This window comes from Argiope bruennichi, chromosome 9 (assembly GCF_947563725.1).
Source record: "Argiope bruennichi chromosome 9, qqArgBrue1.1, whole genome shotgun sequence".
NCBI classification, from domain to species: domain Eukaryota; kingdom Metazoa; phylum Arthropoda; class Arachnida; order Araneae; family Araneidae; genus Argiope; species Argiope bruennichi.
In genome coordinates this window covers 7,059,962-7,087,461 of record NC_079159.1, presented here as the reverse complement: position 1 = coordinate 7,087,461, position 27,500 = coordinate 7,059,962, and the positions used below count along the sequence as shown (strand labels likewise).

The window sequence follows — 27,500 nt, the reverse complement described above, 5'->3', positions numbered from 1 at the left end:
TTTTGCAGCGAAACGAAACGACTTCAAAATAAAACGAAGACTTTAAACGACTTCAAAATGAAATTCCGGAAATTTATTGAAAACTATATTGCAAGGTAAGAATATAATGCATGACTTTTTAAATATGGATCCCAAGCCAAGAGAAATCAATCGAATCTTTGACTTAGTTTAGTTAAGTTTACTGATATTAACGTCCTATTTTAAAACAAGCCTAAGGTTATTATGGGATAGACCTCGTCCTTTTGAACCGCGATCAGACGACGAAGATGACATCTGAGATAGCACTCCACTTTCCAAATGTCCGCACCACACCAGGCGGTTCTTCGAAGGAATCGAGTCTCGAACCTGGAAACCTCCAGTACCGATGCCGAGACGTTATTACCAAGCTACCACAAATTTTTGGAAAATTTTTAATAGAAACTGATTTATAAATGAGCGGAAATAATTTTCCCGCAACTCTCTCGCATACTCTCTAACAACGGTGTTACCATACTTTCTAATAACGATCTAACCTGCATAAAATTATGGATTGTGAGCAAGCCCATGAGCACCAAGAAAGCACAAAATTTTATTTTCTGAGGCCAGCACACAATAGTTTTGTGCTTCGGAAAATAGAACGAAAATCGAATATGCATTTTGAATAATTCTTTTGATTGACTCAAAATCTGACACGGATCTATAATTTTAGTAACAAGATCACTTACCAAATTTCATTAATCCAAGTAATTGCATTTACGTGCAAAAGAAAGTGCAGACAGACAAACAGTCAACGCACAGACAGATTTGGTTTTAAATTTATTATGGATCTGCACTTTAGATCCTAAATATGTGAACAAATTTCATTCATCTAACTCTTTATGTTTCTTGTTATCGTATTCACTTGAGCTCAGGCACATAGACGTCATGAGAATGGATTACGTTCAATATTTGATAGAAATCTACGAATTCGGTGTAAAAATTACATAATAAATTTAATCCGTCTACCTAAAAGATTTTTTTGAGTTAAAAGTTCAGAAAAAGGCAGACATAATTTATGCTTTTCGATTTCAAAGAGATCTGAAATGTGGAGATTTTTCAAAATCTCGATTTTGAATTATAATATTTTCTTTTTTGTATATTTCATATAAGAGAATGATTAAATACGATATTTCAAACATTTATTTATTTTTTCATCGCTCAAATCCATGCATCAATATCCCTTGATAAATGTCTCCTATACAAATTCCATTTATAAGAAATATATTTTTTTTAAAAAAAATGAAGGGGGGGTGGGAGACTGAGAGTTTAGTTTGGTACGAAACTTGGCTAAGCGCATCTGTCATTCCAGATAAGAAACAAATCCGATTCTCTCCGTAAACTAAATGCTGCAAATCTGTACTTAGATCTAAGTTAGCCAAAAATTCCAGCGAGAAAATAAATGACTTTAAATGATCCGACACAGCGAAATAAGCACAACAGCGAAAAAAACATCTTGTAATTTTCGGTTGAAAGGCAAAATGGTATGAGTCAGTTTTCCTTAATCACAGCTTCGTTGCAGAGAAAAAAATATATTAAAACCCATAACGTAGTTGCAACATGCTTTTCAGGGAATGAAAAAATACAGATAGTTTATATAAATAATACATTTTTAGCATATGACCAATAATGGAAAAAAGGTGAAAACGAATCTTAAAGAAAGGGAGGGGGGAATAGAGTAAGAAATAATTTTCTCGACAGTTAATGGAAGAAATTATACAGGTCAGCATGAAACGAATATTAAATAACTGCGAATCAGAATTAGAAGAAATTTGAACAGAAACTGTGCAATTCTTTTTTTATCGATTATATTTATTCTGGTCTTATGAATGAAAACTATATCAGATAGTCAATGGATTATCAACAGCAATTGTGTCAACAAAACGATCATTAAAAAAAGGAATTCGATAGTTACAGTTAAAGTTGAAAGTTCTTCTGATTCTAAAGTTGAAAAAATTCTGAAAAGCACAAATAAATAAAGAAATAATAGAGGAAGAAGACACAATAAAAATATTTCAATATCTTCCTGTTTTTCCAAGGCTTGGAATCTCTCAAATCGTTTTAAGAATCACAATGTTGTTCGTTTTTATGATTCTTCGTTTTACCATTAAAATCCTTCCACGCCTCCAATTCTGACTAAAAAGAACATAAATATCTAAGACATTCCACGTAACCTCTCGATTTCTTTTTTTCTTTTTATACTTTATTTTTTCTTTTTCTTATATACAATTATCACTCAGAGTTATAGAAGAAAAATCAAAAAGGTAATCTATGTCTGGTACCATTATTTTTTTTTTTCTTTTTCGTTTTTCTTCTATATATTGACAAATGGGAGTAATAAAAGAATAAAAAAAAATCCAGCTATCTAATCTATGTCTCGCAACATCATTTTGTTGTCTCATTTCACAGTCGAAGTCTATAAAAGCTACTTACTATCGCCCAGGAAAGACCCTAATAACATCTTAATTATTTTTATAGAATTTAATAAATTTTAATAGAGTAACTTTTAAATTTTAATAGCCTTCATTTAACAGCCTTCTACAGTTTGCACCAAACCTTCAAATTCTACAATCTCACTGTTCTTCTAAAGGGTGTTATTTCGATTTTTGTGATCTAGTCCATCAAGTGATGCCATTATCACAAATAAATAAACCTGTAAAATCAATATTTTTTATATATTACAAGAGCGTGACCAAAGAGTTGGTTAGATCAAGTTTCAAATCTTGGTCATAATCATCACGCAGCAGTAATATATTGACATCCGAATGAAAGTAATCTAAAAGACAGCCTACAAAACATAAAAGAGAGAAGAAGAAATATATATATATATATATATATATGGCACACTCTCAGGGATGGCACGTGACGAACACAAAACATACAGTATTATTTCATGTTATTCTAGTTAGATTTCGCCAACATTGATCATGTGACGATCAACACCACGGGTTTTCGTGTATTAAATAAAGCGCGTATAAAAGTAGCATCACATAAAAATGAATTTCTCTTAACTCTCCAGCTGCTTATCCAGCGGGTTGGCAATCAGTCCATTTTCTGTTGCATTCCGCGTTTTTCGCAGTTTAGAGTGTTGATTTTTACGATAACAGATTCTTATCATCGTGTAAAATCAGTTCACTTTGTTTGAAAAATATTCGAATTTATTTGCAAACATCGCATCTAAATGATGATTTTAAAAATTACACAGTCAGAGGGTTAACAACATGACAACAGAATAAGTTCCTCTCTTTCCTCCTCAACCCCCAAGGAACAACCCTTTTTTTTATATATATATAAGAGATAAGCATTATCTCCAAACAAAACAATAAAGTTCCATTACGCCAGTTGTGAAGCAAAATTGTATCATTCTGCTCAACATCCCTTCCACCCAGTGTAGCACCTCAGAGACAGAGACGACTCAGACCACTTTAGGCGGTCCGCAAAAGTTCTCTAAAATATCGGTCGATGGATGCTCGCGATAAAATGGGCATTTCTCATCCGAGACGGGACAGCAGATGATTAAAGCAGAGGCTGCAGCGACGAGAAATCATCTGAAAATAGATCCCCCTTTTCATAAAAAAGAGTATTAAGGATTAAGCGACGAGAAAGTTGAAGGGTAATAATAATAAACGGAAGATATGTTTTCCTAGAATCAGAAGATCAGAGAAAGGAATACAGGCCTTTTTCATGGTTTTTTTTGTTTTTTTCTCCCCCTCTCGAAGAAGAAGAAAAATCCGTCGATATTAGTCATGGAAATTTTAAAACTAGATGAGAACAACTATTATTTCAATTACTGTAGTCTTCTCAGATGAATGCAAGTGGTCCGTTTAAAAATTCGGACTCGTACAGCAGGATTGTAAATTTTTCTGTATTTCAATTATTTAGAGTAATGCAAAATAAATAAAATATTAACGATTTTTTCGTTTTTATTTTATCTGCTTGGTTATTATTTTCTTCAACAAGAGAGAAAAAAATCTTTTAAAAAAGCTGTAGTAGTCTTCTCTTAATAAACAAAGATAGGTATAAGAAATTATTTAAGAGCTTCCGATTCTGTATTTTTTTTTTTTTAATAAAACTTCTCAAAATTCTTAATTATACATTTTAATTGTTTACTTTCTTTCCATTATTACATTACAATACATTTTTTTTGTAGTTACACATTCTTTTCACTAATTAACGACCCTTCACGAAATATTTATTTTATTACTAATTAGTAATAAAAAATATAAAATAGCAATAAAAACTGAAATAATGTTTACTCCATCTAGTCTTTTTACTTTATAAAATTATCTTCACTGAATACTAGCCGTTTTTAGGCAATCATTTGGTTCGGTAAGAATGTTCGTGTTCGGTAGACTGTTTGTCTCTAATTACATAAAATCCCTTATGTAAAATATTTATGATCATTCGACGTTCGTTGGCATAGATATTAATGGCATATTATTTTTAAAGCGTTATTGAACACTTCAACTTTCCTAAAGGAATCGAGTCCCATGACATCACAGAATCATAAGTATCTGGTAATCTGTTTCAAATTGTATTTTGTGATAATGACATTTCACTTTCTGAGCACACAATAATCAGGATCTTTCTCCCTTAGTTTTGAATAAAAGGTGAAAATACACGCCATGAAATGTTTGATGAAACAATGAGAATGATTTGGATTTCTTTGAAACAATGAAAGTTATTATTGAAAATTAAACAAAAAATATTTTAAAGACCTTTTTTTAATATTTTAAAATGATGTAAGTTTTTATTTTATGTAGTAATATTTTTAGGGGTTATCACAGGGAACATAAAAATATTGCCAAATATTTAAATAATTAAAATGTCGTCCGAAGTGCGCATTTTTGTTCTTCAAAATATATTTGTACCAAATTTGATAGCTTTAGATCAGACGGTTTGTCCCATAGAGCGCCAACACACAAATACTTTTTTCTTCTATTGGTAGTAGAGATCCGAGATAACATTACTGGTTTTACTCTGTAAAAAGGAAATTAATAATAATAAATTTTTAATGCCCAGACAAGGGCAACAGTTCTTAAACATTCAAAAAGTTAAATAAAATTCAGAACTTCTTGGAACAATTATACAGTCAATGCTTTCACAGAACAGGATGTTTCTGAGAAAACGACTTCATCAAATACGAAGGGAGCTGAATTTCTATATTAAAGAAGAAAAAAAAAAAAAAAAAAAGGCTATCGTAATTATTAAATCTAAATTACAGAATATAAAAATACACTATAATTAACTTTAATTGCAGCGCTAAAAGCAAGGCGAAATTCAAAAGTTAAGAAAAATAACATTTCGAGCTGGCCGACGCGCTGTTTTGACATCTTTAATATTAACATCAACCAAACGAAAAAAGAAAGATTCGCTCTAATTAAAGAAAACGAGGGTAATTAATCCTACCCCCCCCCCTCCCTTCCCGAAACGAGATATGTATCGCTACGGAGGAATATCCTCCTTCCAATCTAATTCCACTTTGACCCTTTCTCCCCTGACCCCTAGCGTCATTACTGGGCCCCCAGTGATTCGATTCGAGCTAGATGGGAATTTTATTAATGGAACTGACCCAGAAAACGATGCTTTGGGGAGGTACCACTCCGGTGACGTCACGGAAGGCACAGCTAATCGGAACATTCTCCTTTCCTCTCCTTAACAGACCTGAAAGACAGTTATTCACTTCTGACGAAACTGTTTCTGCTGTTTGTTGATAGTTTCAGTCAGTGAATGGAACAATTGGATGCTGATAAGAAGCTAAGTGATAGAAATGAAATAAACTAAAAACACACCCTCGTTATTGCCCTTACGGTTTGCAAGTCGAGAAATTTCAGAAAAGACAATAGGCTTTACGTCAATCAGAAATAAAGCCCCGACTTTTCTTTTTGGCAATTTCTGGAGTGAAGATGGTTTATTCCTTCACTTGAAAGAAGTGCGTAAGATGTGTGTTAAAATCATTCCATTTCCTACTAAAAATTGTAATCTGATTTATGACTGAAAAAAGATTATTCTTTTCTCTCCAATATAAGAAGAAGCCAGTAAAAAAATTTCGGAATCTTCCCCCTCTTCAAGAAAAAGGGAACAATCTTTATAAAACTGTTTTTATAATCGATGTTCCATTCTAGCCTTCAATATTAAAAAAAGACAGAAAGAATGAAAGAAATTCTACAAAGTTCTAATATCTAAACAATATACAAATTCTACAAAATAATATCAATAATGTAGCTAGCTGCTCTTGCAACATTAACCATAACTTACTATGATGACAACAGAGCTGCTCTTGCAACATTAACATAACTTACTATGATGACGTTTACTTACTTACTATGAGACACCGCCCTCTGATGCCTTGAGGGACAGTGACTAAGTTCAGGTTAGGCAATAGCATGTGCTGCATGTTTTAATCCAAGCTCTTATATATGCATCTTAAAATTATTCTAAACTTTTGTATGTAAATTGTCTGTATGTAACATAAAACTGTAAATAAATGTTACACTAATTCGGACTTTTTACTTAACCCTTTAAAAATCCCACAATGCCAAATACTATTTATATATTAATACTAATATAAAATTTTTTTAAAAGAATTAATTTTAGTTAGCATTCATTTTGATTGAAACTGCCAAATAAACAAGATGTTCAATTCATAGGACATGGTCACTTTCAAATCTATATTTTTTTATACTGAATTATTTATTTAAATTCACTCGTTGCATGAATTCATTAACAATTTCATAAGTTAACACGTAAACAAAGAGAGAATAAAAAATTAAATAAGACAGTGACTTTGGTTCTATGAATAAATAATGTATCAAATAAATTTCATCGACATCAAATGCGATTTTTAAAAATAAAACTGCAATTAAAAAAATTCTTTTTAAAATGCTAGGAAATGGAGAAATCAGAGTTTTGTAGGCATGAAATAAAACTTCAATGATAATTCATCATGCAATTATAATTCACTATATACAAATACTATTAATTTTATATTCGATTATATATAACAGAAATCTTAAGAAAAATTTAATTTCTTCAATTCATCTACTTAATAATAGTAATAATAATGAAAATTAAAACCTATATAGCATGAAAAAAAATATCAAACATATAAATATAACAATATGATCGTATAAATAAAAAATTTAAAGAAATTTGAATTCGCTTTATAAATTTCTTGCGTGAATTAATATGTTAAAAATTCTAAAAAGTTCACCAAAATGCTGGACACTTCGCAGAACTTGCTACTTTTTTAATTCGCAGAAAATATTGAACATTTTCACAGAATTTATCTTTAAATCATTTATGTGACATAATTAAAGGTATTTTCACATTAAATCATTCCATGGAAATTTATATATGCATTCAATTTCAAATTAATTGTGTAAAGTACCTATTAAACAAACTTCTTATGCAGCACACTATTTTTTTTTAAAGAAGGACAGAATAAAATACTGATTTGTTTACAAAAACAAACTTACGCCTTTTTCTTTTTTCATACAGCACACCAAAATGTCTTAAGCAATTTAAACCGAAATAAGAACATTGTTGTAAGATTTTTCTCCTCTTCCAAACTAAATAATCACAAAGGATTCTTTCTTGCCCGAGGCCTTCGTCCTTTCAGAGCTAGACGAATAACCTCCAATCTTCATTCTTTTTTTTTTTTTTTTTTTTTTTTTTTTTTTGAGGAAAAGTTCCAGCACGGACGCACAATAGGGAAATGTCACTGACGTTGGGGCCCGGAAATTTTCATGGCCGCATTTCGCAACTGTTTACATTTTCAATGATAGCAAACTTTCAAAAACTGTTCAACTAAAACCCGCAGCCGTTGAGCCAACTACGCAGAACGAAAAGAACTCTTTCACGCTTCGATAGACATTCACGAAATTTTGGCGATTAAGGATAAAATGCGAGATGCACGATAATTTTGAATGGAGTTACGTGGAATATTTAAACCTGAAATTTTTCAAATTCATGTCAAGTGATGAAATTTTGCTAACTTCTATGATAATATCGCAAAACGACGATGGAGGTTCAACCAGCATGTTATTTAAAGTATGTTATGTTTTCTACTAGAAAAGTTATTAATACGTAAAATTATCGATAAGCGAAACTTCATAAAAATTAAAAAATTGCTAAGCATGCTAAGGAACTGCATAATAAACGACAGCTCAAATTATGAACTCGAATGTATTTAATATTTTCAGACAAAATATAAATTACATAATCTAAAGATACCATATTTCTATATCTATAAAGATTCCCGAAAAGATATATCGTATTTAAAAGATGTAATAAAAAAAAAACTAAAGTAACATAAAAAATTCCAAATGGTATTGGCATTAGAAATAATCAAATAAAAGATAAGAAGAAAAAGAAAACGCAAGAAGAATAAGAAACGCAAGATAAACGATGATAATACATACAAATGTCTGTCTGTCTATTAATACAGACAGACAAATTCTTCAAGACAGCTGTCGAAGAAACAGATTCAGAAACATCAGATATCACTATAAAAAAATTTCAGAAAAACAATTCAGATAATATATAAAACAGCATACCTCTTCTTAGCCTTGATTTGCGATGTATCCTCGACCGCTGACTTCGGCGCCGAGTAGCGAATGTTTTTAAGATCATAATTAATTGTTTCTAACACGTTATAATCCGCAATGACACTTAAATATACAGAAATGATGAAAAATACATTTTCTTCAAACACATTTTCCAATCAGAATGAATACAGAATCCGGTAAACACATCAAAGAGTACAACTGGTTTCCGCCCAAATACAAGGAAGCAAACAGCAAAAAAAGACGGTATTCCAGGATGCTAATTAATTACATTGTGATTACAGTTCATATGGTGAAAGATTGGACACCTTTTACATGGTTTAGATGATAAGATGATCACTGTCAATTCAAACCGGTTTCACAAAGGAAGTGAGGGAATTAGTCGCACAGGTGTTAAGAATATCCAGAGATAGCCAATCATTTTTTCACTCAAAACTGGCTTAAGGAAGCTTGGAATAATGGTCAGTATACACTTCAGTTCACGATTGGTAAATGAAATGAGTTTTAAGCATATGTTGTAGATGTAAAATCATGTAATTTCTATATAAGCGAATTGAACTATATTCTTCAAAATAAAAAATCGATAATGATAATCTTCTGCGTATTCGTTACAAAACGTTCCTTTTATTCACATATGTTGAAGAATAATAATAATAAAAAAAAAAGAAACAAAAATCCTTGATCCAAGTTATTCAACTGTTTCGCGTCGCTGGGAAAGTAACACTTCACAGCGCTGTCATCGTGTTTTTACCGGCGAAAATGATACAGGAGTCCAAGAAAAGTCCCTCCTGCAGTGCATAAAGCTCAGAGATCAAATCTCAGAGCACCGCTACAACGGCCACAGGTGTTCTGTTATCTCATCACAACTCTCACTACCCCGTAAGAGGAGAGCGTCACGTTCACTTCAGACGACGTGAGGGAGATATGAAAGAAAATAAAAAGGCGGGAAGAAAAAAATATAATAAAGAACTCTGTCGTCTACTCCGAGGGGACCAATTAAAAAACAGACATGACTTTTAGAGATACATTACAGAGGCGCATGGCCATTTTCATGGCAACCAACCATGCGGATCGGCATGCAAGATGGCGAACATAATACACGAGATCATCATCAATGAACACATTCTCCTGAGTGTCGTAAAGACCACTACTTTTTTTTACCGAGAAGCAATTTGCACATAATGGTTTGTTGCCAACTTGTGAAGCAAAATTCTGCGTTTTTTTTTTCCTAACACGCGTAGCAACAGGATGATTTGTCGGATCACGGCACGGCAAAGCAACGATTGGAGACTATTAACCAGCGAGTATGGAAGATAAATGACGACTATTTACAATAACGACATTTTCATGATGCGAAGGCATAACTGTCCTATATACCAAGGTCTGCTTTGGCAGAATAATAATAAATAACCATCAAAACTCCCCGCATGCTCGATAAAAACTACTACGAGAAACGAAAATTACAAACCGGATTGCTTGATGTGGGCGAATTCAATGAATTCACAATGACTCAGTGGAGAATGTTCAAATTCGTTGAATCCACTAAGAAATCATTAAAATGTAGATATATGCAGTCTCCCCAGATTCAAATTTCGATTACTTTGCCGTTATATCCTAAAAGATGGAGATTAGCAGCTGTTTTGGCTCGGGCAATCGTTTCGAAATGCAGTAACCGTATGGTAACATATATTCAAATCAAAATGTTCTTACGCATAAAGTGCACAGCTATCTCTAAAAAATGGTAATTTGGAACATCATTTTTAAAAGTATAGGCGGACACTTGCAAGGAAGTCATTTCTTTTCATAAATGCATGGAGCAAAGATCATTTCAACTAAGTAATCGTACTTCTATGCACATTTTACCAATTAAATCTAGAAGATAGATAGATTCGTTTACTATTTCTATTTCTTTGTGCTTGACCTTACTTCGGTGACTGAGAAAACTAGGTTGGCGTTGGAACACTAACAAGATTAAACGAAAGCTCCCATACTTTCGTGAGGCAATATTTCTTTACACGAGCGTGACCAAAGAGTTGGTTAGATCAAGTTTCAAATCTTGGTCATAATCGAGAAGCATCACGCAGCAGTAATATATTGACATCCGAATGAAAGTAATCTAAAAGACAGCCTACAAAACATAAAAGAGAGAAGAAGAAGAATATATATATATATGTGGCACACTCTCAGGGATGGCACGTGACGAACACAAAAATTCTTGAAAGATATATCAACGATTGAGTGTGCAAGTCACGCCTCTCAAAGTTTCGATCTTAGCAGGGGGGGGGGGGCAAACAACGATTTGTATAAACAAGGATTCTTCATCGAAATATCTCTATTCCACATTCAAACGCTGTACGACAAGATATCTTGAATGACAAATCTGTGCGCGTTAGACAGTTATTCGATTTGGGATATGCCAACCGCTCCGGGTTTTTTCTTTCTTGGGACGAATTTATTTGAATTCCGCTTTACTATATCCGATGGCGTTAAAAATAAAAATATGAATCCACTTTATGTAGGCACATCAAGGATACACACATTCGAAATATAAATTTCTAGTTTTTGGTTTATCGAAGAAAATAAGACAGGCGGAAATCTTTTTCCTGATTCTACAAATAAAGATTCGACTTCGTTTAATTCGTTTTCTATGGCACAATACATTTATCTCCAGATACAAAGTCCCAACATCTGGCACATATATTCCATTGAATAGCCCGCAGCAATTTGTTCGAAGCACAATATCACAACCGGAAAAAAATCAGCATTCATTAGAAATACACACAATGCAGACAAATAAACATCCTTCATTCTTTGAATACATGTGGAATCCTTTTAACTAAACGAGAGGAAGTGCCAACAACCCAAAGTCAAGCACATCTGTTATGACCAGGAACAAGTGCAATCGAAATTCAAGACGATCCTCCATATGTTTGATGTACGATAAATTTGAGTGCAGGAAGCAGACTTCAATGGGTTTTGTTCAAGACAGTTTAAATTACTCAGTCTACCTCATCATATATTCATATTCGGTAGCACAAATGGAATTTGTAGCAAAAACTCTACCAAAAGGAAACAAACCACATCTGGCATTCAAGAATTATCACACACCGGGCACAGGACATGAATTCGTATGCAGCAAACACAAGTCTTACAAGGAAGCTGGATACATTGTAGCCTCCAAAAGATAATTTCACAATCAGAGATATGAACGCGGGTACTGAGCGTGTGGCAAACCAAAACTGAATGGACGATGGTAGAAGCCCGGAGCTGTTTGAGAAAAGAGGATGGCACAACTTGCGAAACCTGCTCTTGGAAACTGCATCCGCCCAGAGAAATGGGAATAGTGTTGTTGATGGGGCAACCTTGGCCTTGGTCGGCCTGCAATGGGTCACTTGGTCACTCGATCACAAAACACATCAGTAACTTCCCGCCAAAAGAAACGGCGGGAGACAAAAATTACAAGAAAGGGGAGGATTTGAAGATTTTTCTTCCGCATATTTCAAACTTCGCTTTTTTTTTAAAGTAATAATTCTTTTCAAACACAATAGGAAGGAAACGAGGAAAATATATATATAATGAATTTGTCTTAGAAATAAGCATTGATGGATTTTGGTTAAGTAATTTCAAACATGCTCAAAAGTTGGGCTTATTTTCTTTTTAATCAAAGAAAGAAATTAGCTTTTTATGCCAGTACTGTTAATAAAGATGAAAGAATCCAATGGAGAATAAGTATTATCAAATATTCTTATCGAGTTTTTATACAGCAAATAAAATAATATACGCATGAAATAGGCAAGAACTTTAAAAGTACAATGTCTTCAAATAAAATATATACCTATTGCATTTTACAGACATTAAATAAAAATTTTTTGATTCAATATAAATGTAAAAAAATCAGCATAAAATTTAGTAAGAAATACAATAAATTCTCCCACTGATACCAGAGGAAGTTTAATTTCGCAGAGTAACAACATTGATGAAATGTAAATACGATATGCAAATTTATAAGCAAATTATCTAGATTAATGATTTCATTTTTCAAGGTAAACGAAAGATTTCATCAATAATAATAATAATAAATTGCAATTTTTCCAGTATGTTTAGAGTTTTGTGATTTTATTCAACTGATTAGAAATGATAAACAGATTTCATATATTTCTGATTCAAAAACTATAACACCGACATTGAGTTCATCAGGGTTATTATATTTTATTCCATAAAAAAAAATTAACTGCCTCCCACCACCCACAAACTCCAAAAAGAAAAGCCCTTTTCAGTGCACACTTAAAGATAAAACCAACATCCAAGATTCGTCAAATCTCCAAAACGTTAACAGCAAAAAACAAGGGGGAAAAGAATAATTTAAAATCCAATCACATCTCAAAGACAAAAAAAAAAAAAAAAAAAAAAAACTTAAATAAAATAAAGTCGCATCAGGATCATTGAAATAGGTTACCGAATCATTTATAATTTTGCGGTGAAAAAAAAGGCTATTCATAAATGAAAGAAATTCTTAAAAATTCCAATTAAATAAATGAAAACCGTGGGAAACAGAAGCAACATCCAGGTTACATGCTCTTCCAGCTAGAGTAAGATGACTCCATCTTGGACTGAAAAATCTTGTTTCCTCATGGCACATCTGGGCCTTCTAATGTTCGGAAACGTCTAAACGTGATGGGATTTAATTCATGGGAGGAAATACTACGAGAGAAACTACTCCAAAGCAGATGTCACTTAAGTCTTACAAATTTCATCCTTTATCAACCATATGCGTATTCTTTTCCGCGCATGCTCAGATACTATTGAAACCATTAGTTATTCATTGATAAAGCAATAAGAGAATAATGCTGTCTTTCATAGCATTAATAAGAGTTTTAATAAAAGAGTATAATAGCCTCATCTTAAGAAAGTATGAAACAATATGAATAATCCAATGATTCATGATCTTTTCTTTTTCAATCCATTCTGATAATCCGATACAAAATATGCTCTAAAACTAACTAAAAACAGAACAAATTTCTAAACTTTGTAATTTATATCATTGCAAAGATTATTGTAATTATCTGTTTTATTGTGTAAGAATGTTTTTCATTCATGCTCATATGACAGAAAAAAATAATAAAACTGATAATGCGAATTGACGTAAGCGATTAGTTCGCATTATCACTTTCGTTTCTTTTATACAGATGCAAAGTCGTTTCAATTCTTAGAAATTTATTTATATTTCTGTTTTAACACGGATCTTGATTTAATTTTATTGTTTTCAGAATCGGTTCTTTATTAGAGTTCTTTATGTGGATCTAAGACTGCTGCATTTGGTAAATAATTAAATCTAAAATATTTACATACTTCTATCGTTTTTCTGTATTTCATCAGCAGTAACGTTTCCTAGAGTTAATTATTAATAATAATTCATCCAAAAATTATCCAAAGAACCTCGATACAATACAAAGATTGGAACCCAAAGCAGATTAAATGGTATAACTACTTTAAATTAAACCTCATGGCTTTTCCAATGGAGGAAAATACAAAAATATGTAACTTTTTACTATCGGATGAAAATTTTTATTTATAAAGCATCGTTTTATTTTTACATTTTGAGAAAGAAATCGTAGTGTAAATAGGGAAAAAAAAAAAAAAAAAATCATGGAGGATACTAACATAAATTTAACCTAATCTGGAGGAATCAAGAAAAACATTCCTCCGAATAGAAAACTGAAACATAAAAGCAGAATAATAGTGTATATAATCTTCTTTGAAATAACTTTAACAATTTCTGAAGAGAATTTCCTTACTAGGCAACTACTTAGAGCACTTATTTGACAAGGGTCGAACGTAGTACGACTAAAAATCTTATTAATCTTGTTTCCCAATAAATTTGACAAAGTTTTAATATTCTCCAAATATACAACATTTGGAGAATATTAAAACTTTGTCAAGCGTAATTGGTCTTTTTTCTATCTGTTTTATTCCATTTAGTTACTAGAGCACTTATAAATATTAAAAAATCTACTAAAATCATTTTGTTCAGAAACGAGGTTGCCAAGTTATAATTACCAAATAAATAACATGTCTTCACAAAGTTTTTAAAAATAAAAAAAAATCAGTATAAAATAAATCATTGACAATGACAATTAAGTTAAAAATCTGTTAAAATCTGAAAATAATTGACCAGTTAAAGCGATTCATAATGAGAACTGCTCAGGCTGCAAAATGCCTCAATCTATCGCTGCTCCAAGTTAGCGAAACGGAACAATGAATATTCTGCGGTATTCTTTGATTTACATATTTAAGCTCATACACTCATGCTTCCTTATGTTTAAGTTCAATTTCAATACTTTCTCATGCGGAATAAACCGCCTTACTTGCATCATGCTAAACTTGCGAAACAGACAAGCGGTTTTTTAAAAAAATAAGGCTCATAATATTTATTAAACTTCTTTTTCAACACTTGTTTCTTTTAATACGCATTACGTCATGTAGAAGCAGGTTATAAAAGAAAATAATTCTAGAAGATACAGGATTCAACAATTCTCATTACAATCAATCACAAAAGTCAACATCTACAAAAAAGAAAAAAAAGAAAGAAAAAAAAAGAATTTCAACTAGATTTTTTAAAGAAACAAATTTGACCACAACTTTTGTTATTACTATCCTACTGGCTCAGAATAATCGTCTGAAATTGACCTTGGGCGCAGCAAAAAGGTAAGTTACTCCTCCCTGGATGCGGAAAAGGCCATCCAGGTAGGGGTAGAGGGTTCATCCAAATAGGGTGGATCGTGCCTTCACCTTTCTCGTGACCCCAGCGCTCAATGCGATGAGAAGTTCGTTGGATTCGCGCGCGTTTGCCATCACGACTGCTGATGTAAAATGCGAGCCTTTGTGGGATGAATGCCACTTTGTAGTACTTCAGAACATTTGAATCGGGGCCACAGCAAGTGGGTGACTGCATGGAAAAGGTGTATTCCAAAAAAGAAAATAATAATAATTAAACTAGTTTCAAGGGTATTATTTATCCAAAAAAGGATCCAACAAAGGTAAAATGCACCAAAGTATCTCGTTTTTTTTTTTTTTTTTTTTTTTTGAAATTCTAAGTAAGAAATTTAATTTAATAGTAAATTAAATTACCCTTGGTAAAAATGAGTATCAAGTTTATCGATGATATGAAAAGCATAATAAATCGAAACTAAAGGTGTTTATAAAGAAAATTATAATAAAAAAATAATGAAATAAATCCAACTAACGAAGGCAACTTTAAATTCAAACATCTCAACTAAGTGGACTCGTGTACAACTCAAAAGGAGTATAGAAGGAGAGGTGATGCGTTCGGCCTCATAATAACCTTGTTATACGGACATGCATTATCAGACACACTTGTGCAAATTCGAACATATGTTAATATGAGATGCAGTAGCGGATTTACACAAGTATTTCCCTGCAATGAACGTTGTGAAACCAGTCTTTTCATAACTGATAAATTTAGTTTCGAAGTTCAAAGCATTTTTTAAATGTTAACGACTTATTTTAGTTATTTTTTTTATTCTAATAACTCAACCTATATATGTATATCATAGGTAAAGTCATTAACCCTTTGGCTGCTTTGACGTATTAGTGCGTCATGCATTTATTTGGGCAAAGACGCACATGACGTTCTGATACGTTGTTGAAACTGAGACGAGTATATATAATGAATAAATTAATTCTTGCATAAAATTTACTGCTCTTACTTTCCCACAAAATTAAATATGCTCCAAGGGCAAAAAAGTTTTCAAATAAATGTGTGCTCAAAGGGTTAAAGTAGTAAAACTCACTTTGAAAATCAACCATAATTATTAGTAAATAATTTTCTTATTAATACAAGCATTAGATTATAATGAAAGCCTACAAAGAAATAATATATTCCAAACAAATGTAATGTTAAAAATTATTTTTTATAGGACCTATCAAGTGGAATATAGTATAAAAATTCAATATGCGTACACATTGTAGTCTTAATATCTAATACTTAAAAAGTGTATTTTCTTATAATTTATTCATTGATAATAGGTTAGTAATATTTTTTTAATCGACCAGCCTTCGCTCCCCTTCCTCCTAGGCAGCTGCCTAGTCCACAAAATATGACATAGAATCTGTAGTTAGTAAAACCGCAGGTTCGTGTGCAGTAGGGGGGGGTCAGAATGAAAAAAAAAATGTTTGAATGATTCCTACGAAAAAGCAATTCTCGTCACAGCTATTAATCCTTCCCAAAATGTGGGAACGCATCACCTCAACGAGTTCCCAGGCCACCCGCCCCTATTTTTTCAATGAGTAAGTGTGTGTAAGCGGCGAATGTGCCCTCTCAGTATACGGCATGAGCCACGCGTACTTTCAGATCATGAATGCAACGCCATACAATGCTCATTACTTTGCATTAACTGACAACTAGGGGCAACAGAGCGCAACAGCTTAAGTCGGACCGTAACACGTCCACCATCGATTTTGCAGTTTGCAACCGAAAGAGAAATGGTGTGGGATTGGCTGGGAAAAGGTGCGGATGCCCACGCCCCAAACTCACTTTTCGAAACTAGATGGAGAAATGAAGTTTCTGAAGTGGAACTAATGACTAGATTTAGGTTTCCATGGGAATCCTTTGGTCCGCTTCAAAAGTGCGAGAGGGAACGTGAATTAAAACCGAGCATCATTTCTTTCAAAATGTATCTAAACATTACACAACAAGGAAAAAAGAAATTTAAAACTTATCAATTTCTCCATATATACTAAAATTACCAAAAAATTATAGTTCCAGTAACTAAATGAATACCTCAAAATATGAACGTAGTAAGAGAACGATTTATTGATTCATTGATATTGCATAATTCTTTCAATACTTTAAACATCTAATGTTGTCTTGAAATAATAGAAACTATTTACTCGAAGCAAAAAGAAAGAATTAAAAAATAAATTATTTTTATTTGAATCGCCAATCTATTTAATACTCTCATTAAAAAAAATCAATGAATAATTTGAGTTGAGAAGAATTAAAGATTAATTTTAAATTAAGATTTTTTTTTAAACTTCGAACAATGTTAAAAAGACGTTATCTTGTTTAAATTAAGCCTGAAGGTATTATCAAATATTTATGGTTAAGTAATTAAAACGTTAATTACGTCCATACATCAAGAATTGTGTCCACTGAAAAAAATCTGCTTAGATACTTCTTGTCAAAAATACAAAAAGTTTAAGAACCCTTACATAACCCTCAAAGGTAAAGTAGAACTTGCCTGATTCGAACATTTTTGAAACAATGTTTCCTTATATCCATTGAATTTCCGATTTAAAAAAATACTTTCTTAATTCGAAAGTAATTTGTTAAAATTAAATTAATTTAAAAAATTGTTTTTATTTCCGAATTATTTTATTGGTTAAATAGTGATCTCAGCGAATAATTTTTTAAACAATTAATTTACTACAGTACTTTACTGCTGAATAACGCATTCAATTAAAAAAAAATAGCAAACGAAATCGTGTGCCTTAAAAAACCATATACTTTGAATACATAAGATGTGAATACCAATGTTTAAGTTTTACAGATTTATTTATTGTAATCAAAATGGCTATCTCTTTATAGTCCACATACTGCTTATCTGCATTAAATAATTTACTTATAGAAATTCTTATTTTCATGTTAGCGAGATTTTCAAATATAATTCTTATTATTTTAATTTATTAAAATTGGAAATTGCTTAATCGTGAAAACTGATAATAAATAAATAAACTTTATGTGACATTTTTAGTTTTAAAAAATGTATTCTACTGCTGTATACATTTTTAGAACTAGGTTTATTGAATCGGAACTTGTGATAAATAGAATTTTAATACCGTTCTATTAGCTGAATTTCAATGTAACTTCATAAATTAGTAAAAAAATTAAGATTAAATTAAGCACATCAATGCATATTTCATTATTCACTTAATTGATGGTTAATTTATCTCCATGAATTTAATTTTAAGAAAAAAATATACTTGATATAAAAACAATGTACTTTTAAAAATGCTTACAGCAACATGAAAAAATATATATTTATAAATTTGAAATAAGAACATTATACAAAAATAAATTTAGGTGTAAAAGATCAATTTATAAAGAAGAAAATAATGAAATATATGAAGCCGCTTCGTTATTTAAATTTAAGGACTGATAGTCAACTGTTGATAAGATTCTAGTAAAAGTGTTCTTAACTTCATGTGAAACTAAAAAAATTTTACAAATTCAACAAATTTGAACGATGTAAACAACGTTTTAAGACTTTACGATTACAAAAGGGTTAGAATCTGAGAAAAGAAAGGAAACAGAACTCGGGTGTGAAAATTTTACTTGAACCATTGCAAATGATGAAATGGCCCGTAAAATTACGAACTGCGGTTCGTTTCCGAAAAGCTATTTGATATGCGAACATCACTTTCTCACAATTTGTAAATATCTATTAAATGAACAGAAAAGCAACTAATCGAACTACCAAATACACACACATACACACTACATATAAAGGGAATAAAAAATGAAGAGGAACTCTTCCAAAAAATAAATACCTATTTCGCATTTGAAATTCAAACGAAAAATCGTCTGTGAATGAAATAAAATTAAATAAAACTCCCAAACACAATAAAAGATCCGGAACTCAGTAGCATTGTTGCATTACGCTTCCCATCCCACCCCCAAAAAAGGAAAAAAAATCGGAAAAAATAAATAAAAAATGTAGCTATTTCCACGTAATGGCGCTTGCCAAGTTCCGCTAACAAAGTCTACCAGGCAGGCCGCCGTGACCGATGACGTCATCTATAACCATGGAAACACTACCGCCAACAATTTCCAAACAACTAAATTCAGCTCCCCGCTCGCTTATTTATTTACAAGAGGAGCCGACTCGTGTTACGATATTAAAGTTTGAAGGAGGTTTCTTTTTTCCTTTCTTGCTAAGGTAATTCCTGGAGGATTTGTTGGGACAACTAGAACCATCTCCAAGAAAAAGGGCAGATCGTAAACATAAGCATTCGTTGAGGTAAAAATGAACGGCGCGTAGGAATAAATAAATGAAATGAATAAATAAAATACTACCTTTTTTTCTTTCTTTTTCTGGTGGCAATGGGAAACCGCGCAATCTGTCTGTGTTTTTTTTTTTTTTTTTTGCGGGGGTGGGGGAATAGGAATAAATTGAGAATTTTCATTTCACTTATGATCAAACTGATTTACAGAATTAACAACTAATTTTCTTTAAAAAAAAAGGAATCATAGGAAAGAATCGACCTCCTTTTGAGGATTTTGATTGCCAACATATATAAATGCGTAATTCCAAAACATGATTTCTTTTTTTATAGAATAATGGCGTTGTGGCTAAAGATTTATAACTATTACAATTTTATGCTTATACTTGTATTAAAAGAAAGTAAATCAAATAGAATTTCACTTGAAAAGAATTGAAATGCAATTCAATGTTTCGTAAAAACAAGGAAAGGAATAAATTAATTGTAGAAATTAAAATGATATATTTTATACGGTATTTTGATTTTGTGGTAAAAATAGCATATGGCATTTTGTGATTTAAGAAAAAAAGAAGGTGGGGGCAGACCGTGATTAAAATTTTAGACTAAAAAAATGAGTTTTTAAAATTTTAACATAAGCTAAAATCGCATCGCAAGAAAAAAAAAAAATAACAGTCTATGCGTCCGTATTTATAATGCTTCGAATACGATCTGCAGGCGTGTAAATAAAAAAGCATTAGAAAATTGAATAAATCAAATAAGTAACCTTTCATTTAACGACGGGACTTGTCTTTTAAATCCTTATGCGCTTGTGTTAGGAACTTATAAATCAAGTAAATACGTACATCTCATGGTACGGTCAGCACTTACTTCTCAAGACGCTGTATTAATTTAAGTGCTTTGAAACATCATAAACATTATAAACTATTACTAACATTTATACTAAATCATACGATTTCAAATGGAACAGGATAACGGCGTTAACTTGCAACAATCAATAAATAAAGTAACATTCCATTATGTCCCATATTTATATTGCCTGGCTTCCAAGAATCTTCAATAGAGGTTTCAATTGATTATGATATTCTTGTCAATATCTGTGATATAGCGAAGATAATTGGAGCTTGAGGTGTATTGTGATTTTCTTTCGCTCACAGTCACCATCAGTAGTTTAACAAGTTTAAATAGCACCTAAGACATGATATTATTTCTTCACCTCTTCATAATGTTTCACTTTACATAAATGCACTAATGTTTTAAGCTCACAGCGGTCTCGCACATTTCCCCCTCTCTTGTGGTTTTCCGGAATTCTTTGATGCCTGTTCATTTTACCAATTTGCGGGAAGCTCCGGACCGACGACCACAGGGTGGTGGCGGTCCAACAATAAGTCATTTAGCAGATTTATGACCAAATCCGTAAGGACACAGGTCGTCGGAACGCGGCTTTAGGGACTTACTTCTAAATTCAATTACGTGCATCTGGTAGCACTGCTTTGAAACATCTGGGCCTTATTCTTAAGTCTATTTCTATGATGTTCGTTTTTCAATTGTTGTATGGCAGCACAAGAGTATTTCACGGTGGAAGATTACTAGAGACAAGCATATAAGATGATGGAAGGCCTAGATGAAGGCCTAGGAGATCAAAAATAATCCATTTGCTTGCATACATAAATTATTTAGCTGTTTTGCATTTTGATGCTATAATTTATTTTCTCTACTTTATAAATATTTCATATTATGCAAAGAATTACTTGATAAAATTATTGTTAACTCTCTGTATCTTTCAAATTTCAAATACTATCAAATAATACATTTATATCTTCTTTGTCACCCCAGATAATACGGCGCAGAATAATATTAATACTGCGGATGCTCAACTAAAGCATTCCGATACAACGTAAATTCACATAAATACGACGAAAAAGCAACGACTCATTCTCTTTCAGCGCGAAAAATAGTTCCATGTTAAACGTAAGATAAATTAAACATGTTTGCCGTTTCTTTTTTTATATTTGCTCAGAATATTTAATGCATACCTGCTGTTAATATACAAGTTACAAATTAGATTTATTACATCTAAAACACATTCGTTCGATAATGAATGTCCATAGATAAGATATGTGGAAAGTATCCCCCTCATTGTCCTGTAGAATAGGACAATGCTTTTTATATATCCTATACGGAAAAAGTAGAATAAAGAGACGCTTACTAAGATTCCTTTTACAACCACAATAAAAACCATTCTTGCCCTCAAAACATACTATCAAGGAACAGAATGGAATGGACGGCCTTTGAAGTTTGTATCTCCACACAATCCCCCCTCTCACCTCAAGCCAGATACCAATAAATACACATTGGCTACAAACTAACCTCAAAGCGAAAAGGCACACAGAGAATGCCTTATCGAACCTAATCAAGAATAAAAATTCTTGAGAAAGTTCTGCAGGATAAGATAAGATCAATCCGTGGCACGAAAGGGATCCACTCCGGTTTTATCTCTGGCAGTGAAAAGATCATTTTTCAGAAAGAAATCTCGGCGTGTGACAGACAACTCAACTCATCGCGCCCTCCAGAGATGTGCCACATCTGGCAGCAACCGCAACTCCCGTAGGGGTCCTTTCTTTCTTTCTCGACAAGGATTTTTACGGCGTTTGCGGTCGGGAGTTGGAAAGTGAATGGTGTTTTTCATCTCGAAAGACGCAAATGGTGCAAGACAGACTGCATGGGTTAAGAGTGCACTTGGGAGCTCGAGTGAAAGCTTCTTTTCTCGACAATTATCGACTTGGTAAAATGAAAAGCATATTTTTGCGTGAATAAACAATACAAAGGCAATGGTACCCTCTAGGGATTCTTAGTAGGTCGGAAATATAAAAAAGTGCTTCTAATGAATTAAGTAAAATGCATTCCCGTCTTCCCTGATACAAGAACAAATCTGCAAAAACTGATTCAGTTCATACACCACGAATTTTAATTCTTATATTCTATATTCGTTATATTCTACATCATTTTCCTACCATGACTTAAAAACATAATTAAAAAATATTAATAACAAGGCCGATATAAAATTAATAATATGAGTACTGTATAGCCGAAATGTAAGAAAGGAAAACAGTTTTCGTATTAATAAACCGATTAATGAATTGAAATATCTCAATTTTGAACATCATTCAAATTGATTTTCATATTAAAATTTCAAAAAATATTTTTGATTTTTTTTGTCTATATATCTAAATTAATAAGATTATATACCAAAAATATGAAAAAAATATATATATATATATTTTAACAAGCTATTTAAAAGGAATACATATGATGGGACAATTTCGACTATAAAAGAAACTGACAAAAGTGCTTTTTTTTTTTTACTGTCAATACGGTAGAATAACCGATTTTTGAACAAAACCTGATGCCCCGTCAAATGATTGATATAAGAGCTCCATCTTCAGAAATTAAATAAATTTTTTACATCTAATAAATGCAGCTTTTAAAATGCGATTCGATTATGAATGTGATTTTGTTAAGCTAACATCAGCGAAAAAAATGGTTGAAATCAAAAATTAAAACTTCGAAGTTAGTAAAAAATGCAATTCAAATTATTTTCCTTACGAAATTTTATACTTGATAAGCAATACTGTAATGATACTCTTCCAATAGAATAGTTCTAATTTACAAAAGCAAAAATTTTAATCAAAAAACTGAAATTCGGAGGAAGAAAATTCGGCACTGAATTGCGCAAATGGAAGAAAAGGCCAAATAGACAAGTCTTAGTCACACTCTTTCTGTTGCATTAATTATACACAGAAGGTCTTGAAACATAAATATTCTACTCTTCCAGCGGGATGTCCTCATTATCCGTTTAGCAGCGAAGGGATGGTGGAGTGACCTCAGAGCACGTTTGCGACACTCAAACGAATGCGTTCGCTGGCAAAATAAACTACATTCTCCCTCAGGTATATCACAGACATAATGACGCACGATGCGTTTAGAGAAAAAGAACACCGCTCACTGTTTCACAGCGGGCATTCAGTTGAAGTTCAGTGATGAAAGCGCGAATTTATAAGTCGAATATTTCATGACTTTTGCTCATCAGCGTTTTAACCCTATCAATACCAGTTTTTCCTTTTCCAAAATAAAGATAATTTAGGGCTGTAATGGGCCAAATAAAGTGTAATTAGCTATAGTCAGCTAAAATAAAAACAAAAATAACTATAGGTGCAATTTTGGAGGTGGGACATATGTGTCACAGTGGCCTTTTTAAATGGGACACATATGTCCCATTGGGGCTGAGGTGACCATATAAAATACAGTGAATACGAAAAAAAAAAAAAAAAAAATTGCACTGAATAAATGTAATTAGAGGAAACCATTAGGATATGCACTTGGATAAATTTCCTACTTACCTATCCCTTTGGGTGATTTAAAAATATCAGAGGAACATGTATGACCCGGTGGGGCCCAAAGGGTTAAATTAACTCTAAATTCATATTTGCATTACTATTATCCTTTTTTTTCTCCCCTCTTCCTTAAGATTTTCTATGTAAAATTTGTTACAATTCTCAACCAGAAATGTTTTTTATTTAAACGATTAATGCTTAATTAAAAATAAAAATCAAAAATTAATCTTTTAAAAGCATGTATTTTTTAATCATCCTTGCTGTCATATACACACGTACAAGTTTACAAAAAATTTGAATTTTTTTTAAACAATGCAATTTTGTTTAGATTAGTTATATTAACGTTCCGTTTTAAAGCAACACTAGGGCTATTTTGGAAAGGACCTCGTAATTTTAACTGCGATCAGATGACGGGGACGACTCATGAGCTAGCACTACTCCCTCCAAACTTCCACGCCACACCAGCAGGAGGAAGTTTGGTCCCGACGGAATGAACATGCACCAAACCCGCTTACACGACAGTTCTTCGATGGAATCGGGTCTCGAACCTGCAACCCTTCGGTTTCGAGTCCGAGACCTTACCACCAGGTCACCCCGACCAGTTAAAAGGAGTTCAAGAGTTTTATACATTAAAAGTCTGCAAAAATTCTTATATATAGCAATAAGAATTTTTATGCATTATTTTCCAATCTAAGATTTAGACAATTCACAGCAAAAAAATAATAATCAATTTTTCTAAAAAATAAAGTTTACGAATACCTGAGTTCGACGTCCATAAGAATAAATAAATAAATGAAGTATATAAATATATATATTTTTTAAAAAATGTATGACGAGTAACAGATGCGAATTCCAAAAGAAAAACTGGCAGAAAACGATTACGTAAGTTGATGAGTTGAAAGGAAACTGCACAACATGTTGTTGCCAATGGGTGTGGAGGGGAGTACAAGAACCCACACAACTTGATGTCAATAACCGCTTTGTTCGTTTTTAATCTTTTTCTGGATATTCCTCTCAACACCCGCGATCACTCAGAAAGGACCAAACACATCAGACAATATAAACACGAGCTGTTGCGAAAAACGCAGCAAAGTGTGAGAATTAATTTTCGGGTTTCAACGCGCATCTGAGGCGTGGGAAGCTTTCCGTTTAGCACATATGTGAAAAATTAGCTCCCCTCTTCTGCAGTTTGTCATAACCAAGTGTGGAATGAATTGATGAGCAACAAAAAAAAAAAAATAATTACAAAACCAAAAAAAACAAAACATTAAATCTATATTGTCTTTATTTACTGATATGTTACTATGTGTAATTAATCAACCTTAAGAATCTCGTTCAGATACAATAGCTTGCAGATGAAAAATGAAGACAAATAATGAATGAAATAATTCTTTAAACAAACTATAAATTAAGGATAAACAATAAAATTTTCTAACAATTTTCATAGATTTTAATGAAATTTTTCAATCAAGATGACTTATTGAATTAGAATTCGACGAGGAAGCTGATAGGAGCACTAAGTAAACCAAAAACTAAATTTTTTTTTGCATGCTCAATAAAAAAGATGTCATCCTAAAGAACGCCTTGCATGGCATTGGCGTATAATGGTTACGAAATATTGACCTTTGGCGTTAAGTTAGCATTTTTATTTCATCTATCATGTGATCCCCTTGGCGAGTTTTTTTGGCAATGAATCCTTGACATGCGGTTAAAAGTATACGAAAATCGAATTTGTGTTTCAGGCGCTTTCTTCTCAACCGACTGAAGCAAAATTGTGACATACAACTACACTTAAAGTCACAAAATCACGCACCTAATTTGATATACTTAAGTCATTGCATTTTTGAGTTATCTCGTTTACATGTTTTCTGAAAGTACAAACCGACAGACGATCGATCCTTTTTTGGATTTCGTTGAAAATCAGGTAGCCGTATATACTAAAGATGTTGATTCTATGTACTGAATTTTATCTATCTGGCTCTCTTCGTTTTGTAGTCATCGTATAACTTATATTCGAACAACCGGACAAACAGACTTCCCCTGAACGGACTTTCCTTAAAATTCGATAGAAATCAACAAATTTGGTTTTAAGTCTTATACCAAATTTCATCCGTCTAGCTCTAAGCTTATTGAGTTATCTTTTTAACAAGCAGACAGACGGACATTTTCCAAAAATGTGTTTTTCAAACTGAGGGAGATCTAAAACATGGAGATACGACAAAATTTCGAGTTCGAATTTTTTGACGATTACAAAATTTTCACTATACTTCGTGTACAAGAAAATAAAAACACTTACATAAGTGCGGTAATCAGTTCTTGCTTGCTTTTAGTTAAGTATATAACGGATTTAACCATAAGAAAAATTTACTTTTGGCATGATATTTTATTTGTCGCACGACAAGAATTATTTCAGAAAAAAGCTTTTTTTTTAAACAACGTATTATTAACAACGTAGTTAGTATTAATCACTTCTATGCAAAGCATTGTAACAATTGTATTTCGAATAAATAATAATGCAACATATGACTGGGAAACAATCAGAACCACGATGACTTGGTATAAAAGTCTCCAAGTTTGAAACCAGATTCCTCTAAAAACCTGGCTAGTAGGAGGCTTCGTGCAGGTTGAAGAAGTTGACGTCAAAGATCCATCTTGACTTCTGTGGTGCAAAAGTGTGAAGAGAAAGATCTGGCCCAAGCATCGACCCCATCATCTGATCAGAATTCGAAATTATTAAGTGTGTTCTGAAATACTTTTCGTAAAGCTTCAAAACAAGATGTTGATAAAATAAAGTTGAAACCAATTCTTTTATTGTAAATTAATGTTGACTTTTTTCAACTCATTTCTTTTTTTTTTCTTTTGTTAAAAATTCAATGTTAAAATAAGAATTATTATTTTTATTATTTCCTATAAGTAGAGAAATAGTTATGCTCTAGCATATAACTGGAATTTTGAAATACAACTTCAAACGAGTTTAGAAAAAAGTTAGGGGAAAAAATTGTTGCATCTAAATGCAAAACAAGAAATCTGAATGCAATGGATGACTTAACATCAACTGAACCTTATTATAATGAGGCAATTCCAACCCACTTTAGTCAGGGATTTAAAAAGAATTATAAAAATAAGCGAATCCACAAATATTCGAACGGATTTCAACGGAAGCGAATCGGTCATTCCATTTCGATTTAGGCATTGGCCAGTGTCTGAACGAGTTCAACGGTCTGCTCCAATTGACAAGAATCTATTTCTCAAAAAAAAAAAAAAAAAAAAAAAAAAAACACGGTCCACTTAACCGAACAAGTTTAAGAGAGCGACCAATTGTCTTTAATGACTGTCGGCTCCAATGGATTCGACGGTACCGTAACACCAGTCGGTCGACGACAGTTTACAGCGTTTTATTTTTTACACATTTCTTAGGGCAAGTGACTAACGGTTCCAACGCAAATAAAAGTCGCATTGTTGCATGTCCAAAAAGACAATGTGCCACCACTTTTGATTTCTTAGC

General features: G+C 32.2%; 1 protein-coding gene across 12 annotated transcripts in view; it reads right to left on the bottom strand.

The window, feature by feature from the left end:
* Nucleotides 1-27,500, bottom strand: part of LOC129983872 (ras GTPase-activating protein nGAP-like) — a 425,698-nt gene that overhangs the window by 52,790 nt on the left and 345,408 nt on the right. The window contains exon 1 of one of the 12 annotated variants that reach the window (XM_056093546.1): nt 8,574-9,186. The exons of 10 other annotated variants lie outside the window; for them this stretch is intronic. In XM_056093546.1, coding sequence (XP_055949521.1) covers nt 8,574-8,649 — 76 coding nt within the window. In that variant the 5' untranslated portion in view covers nt 8,650-9,186. Of the gene's footprint in view, nt 1-7,493; nt 7,617-8,573; nt 9,187-27,500 lie in introns of those variants that run through there. One more of the 12 variants, XM_056093550.1, reaches the window with a different exon arrangement.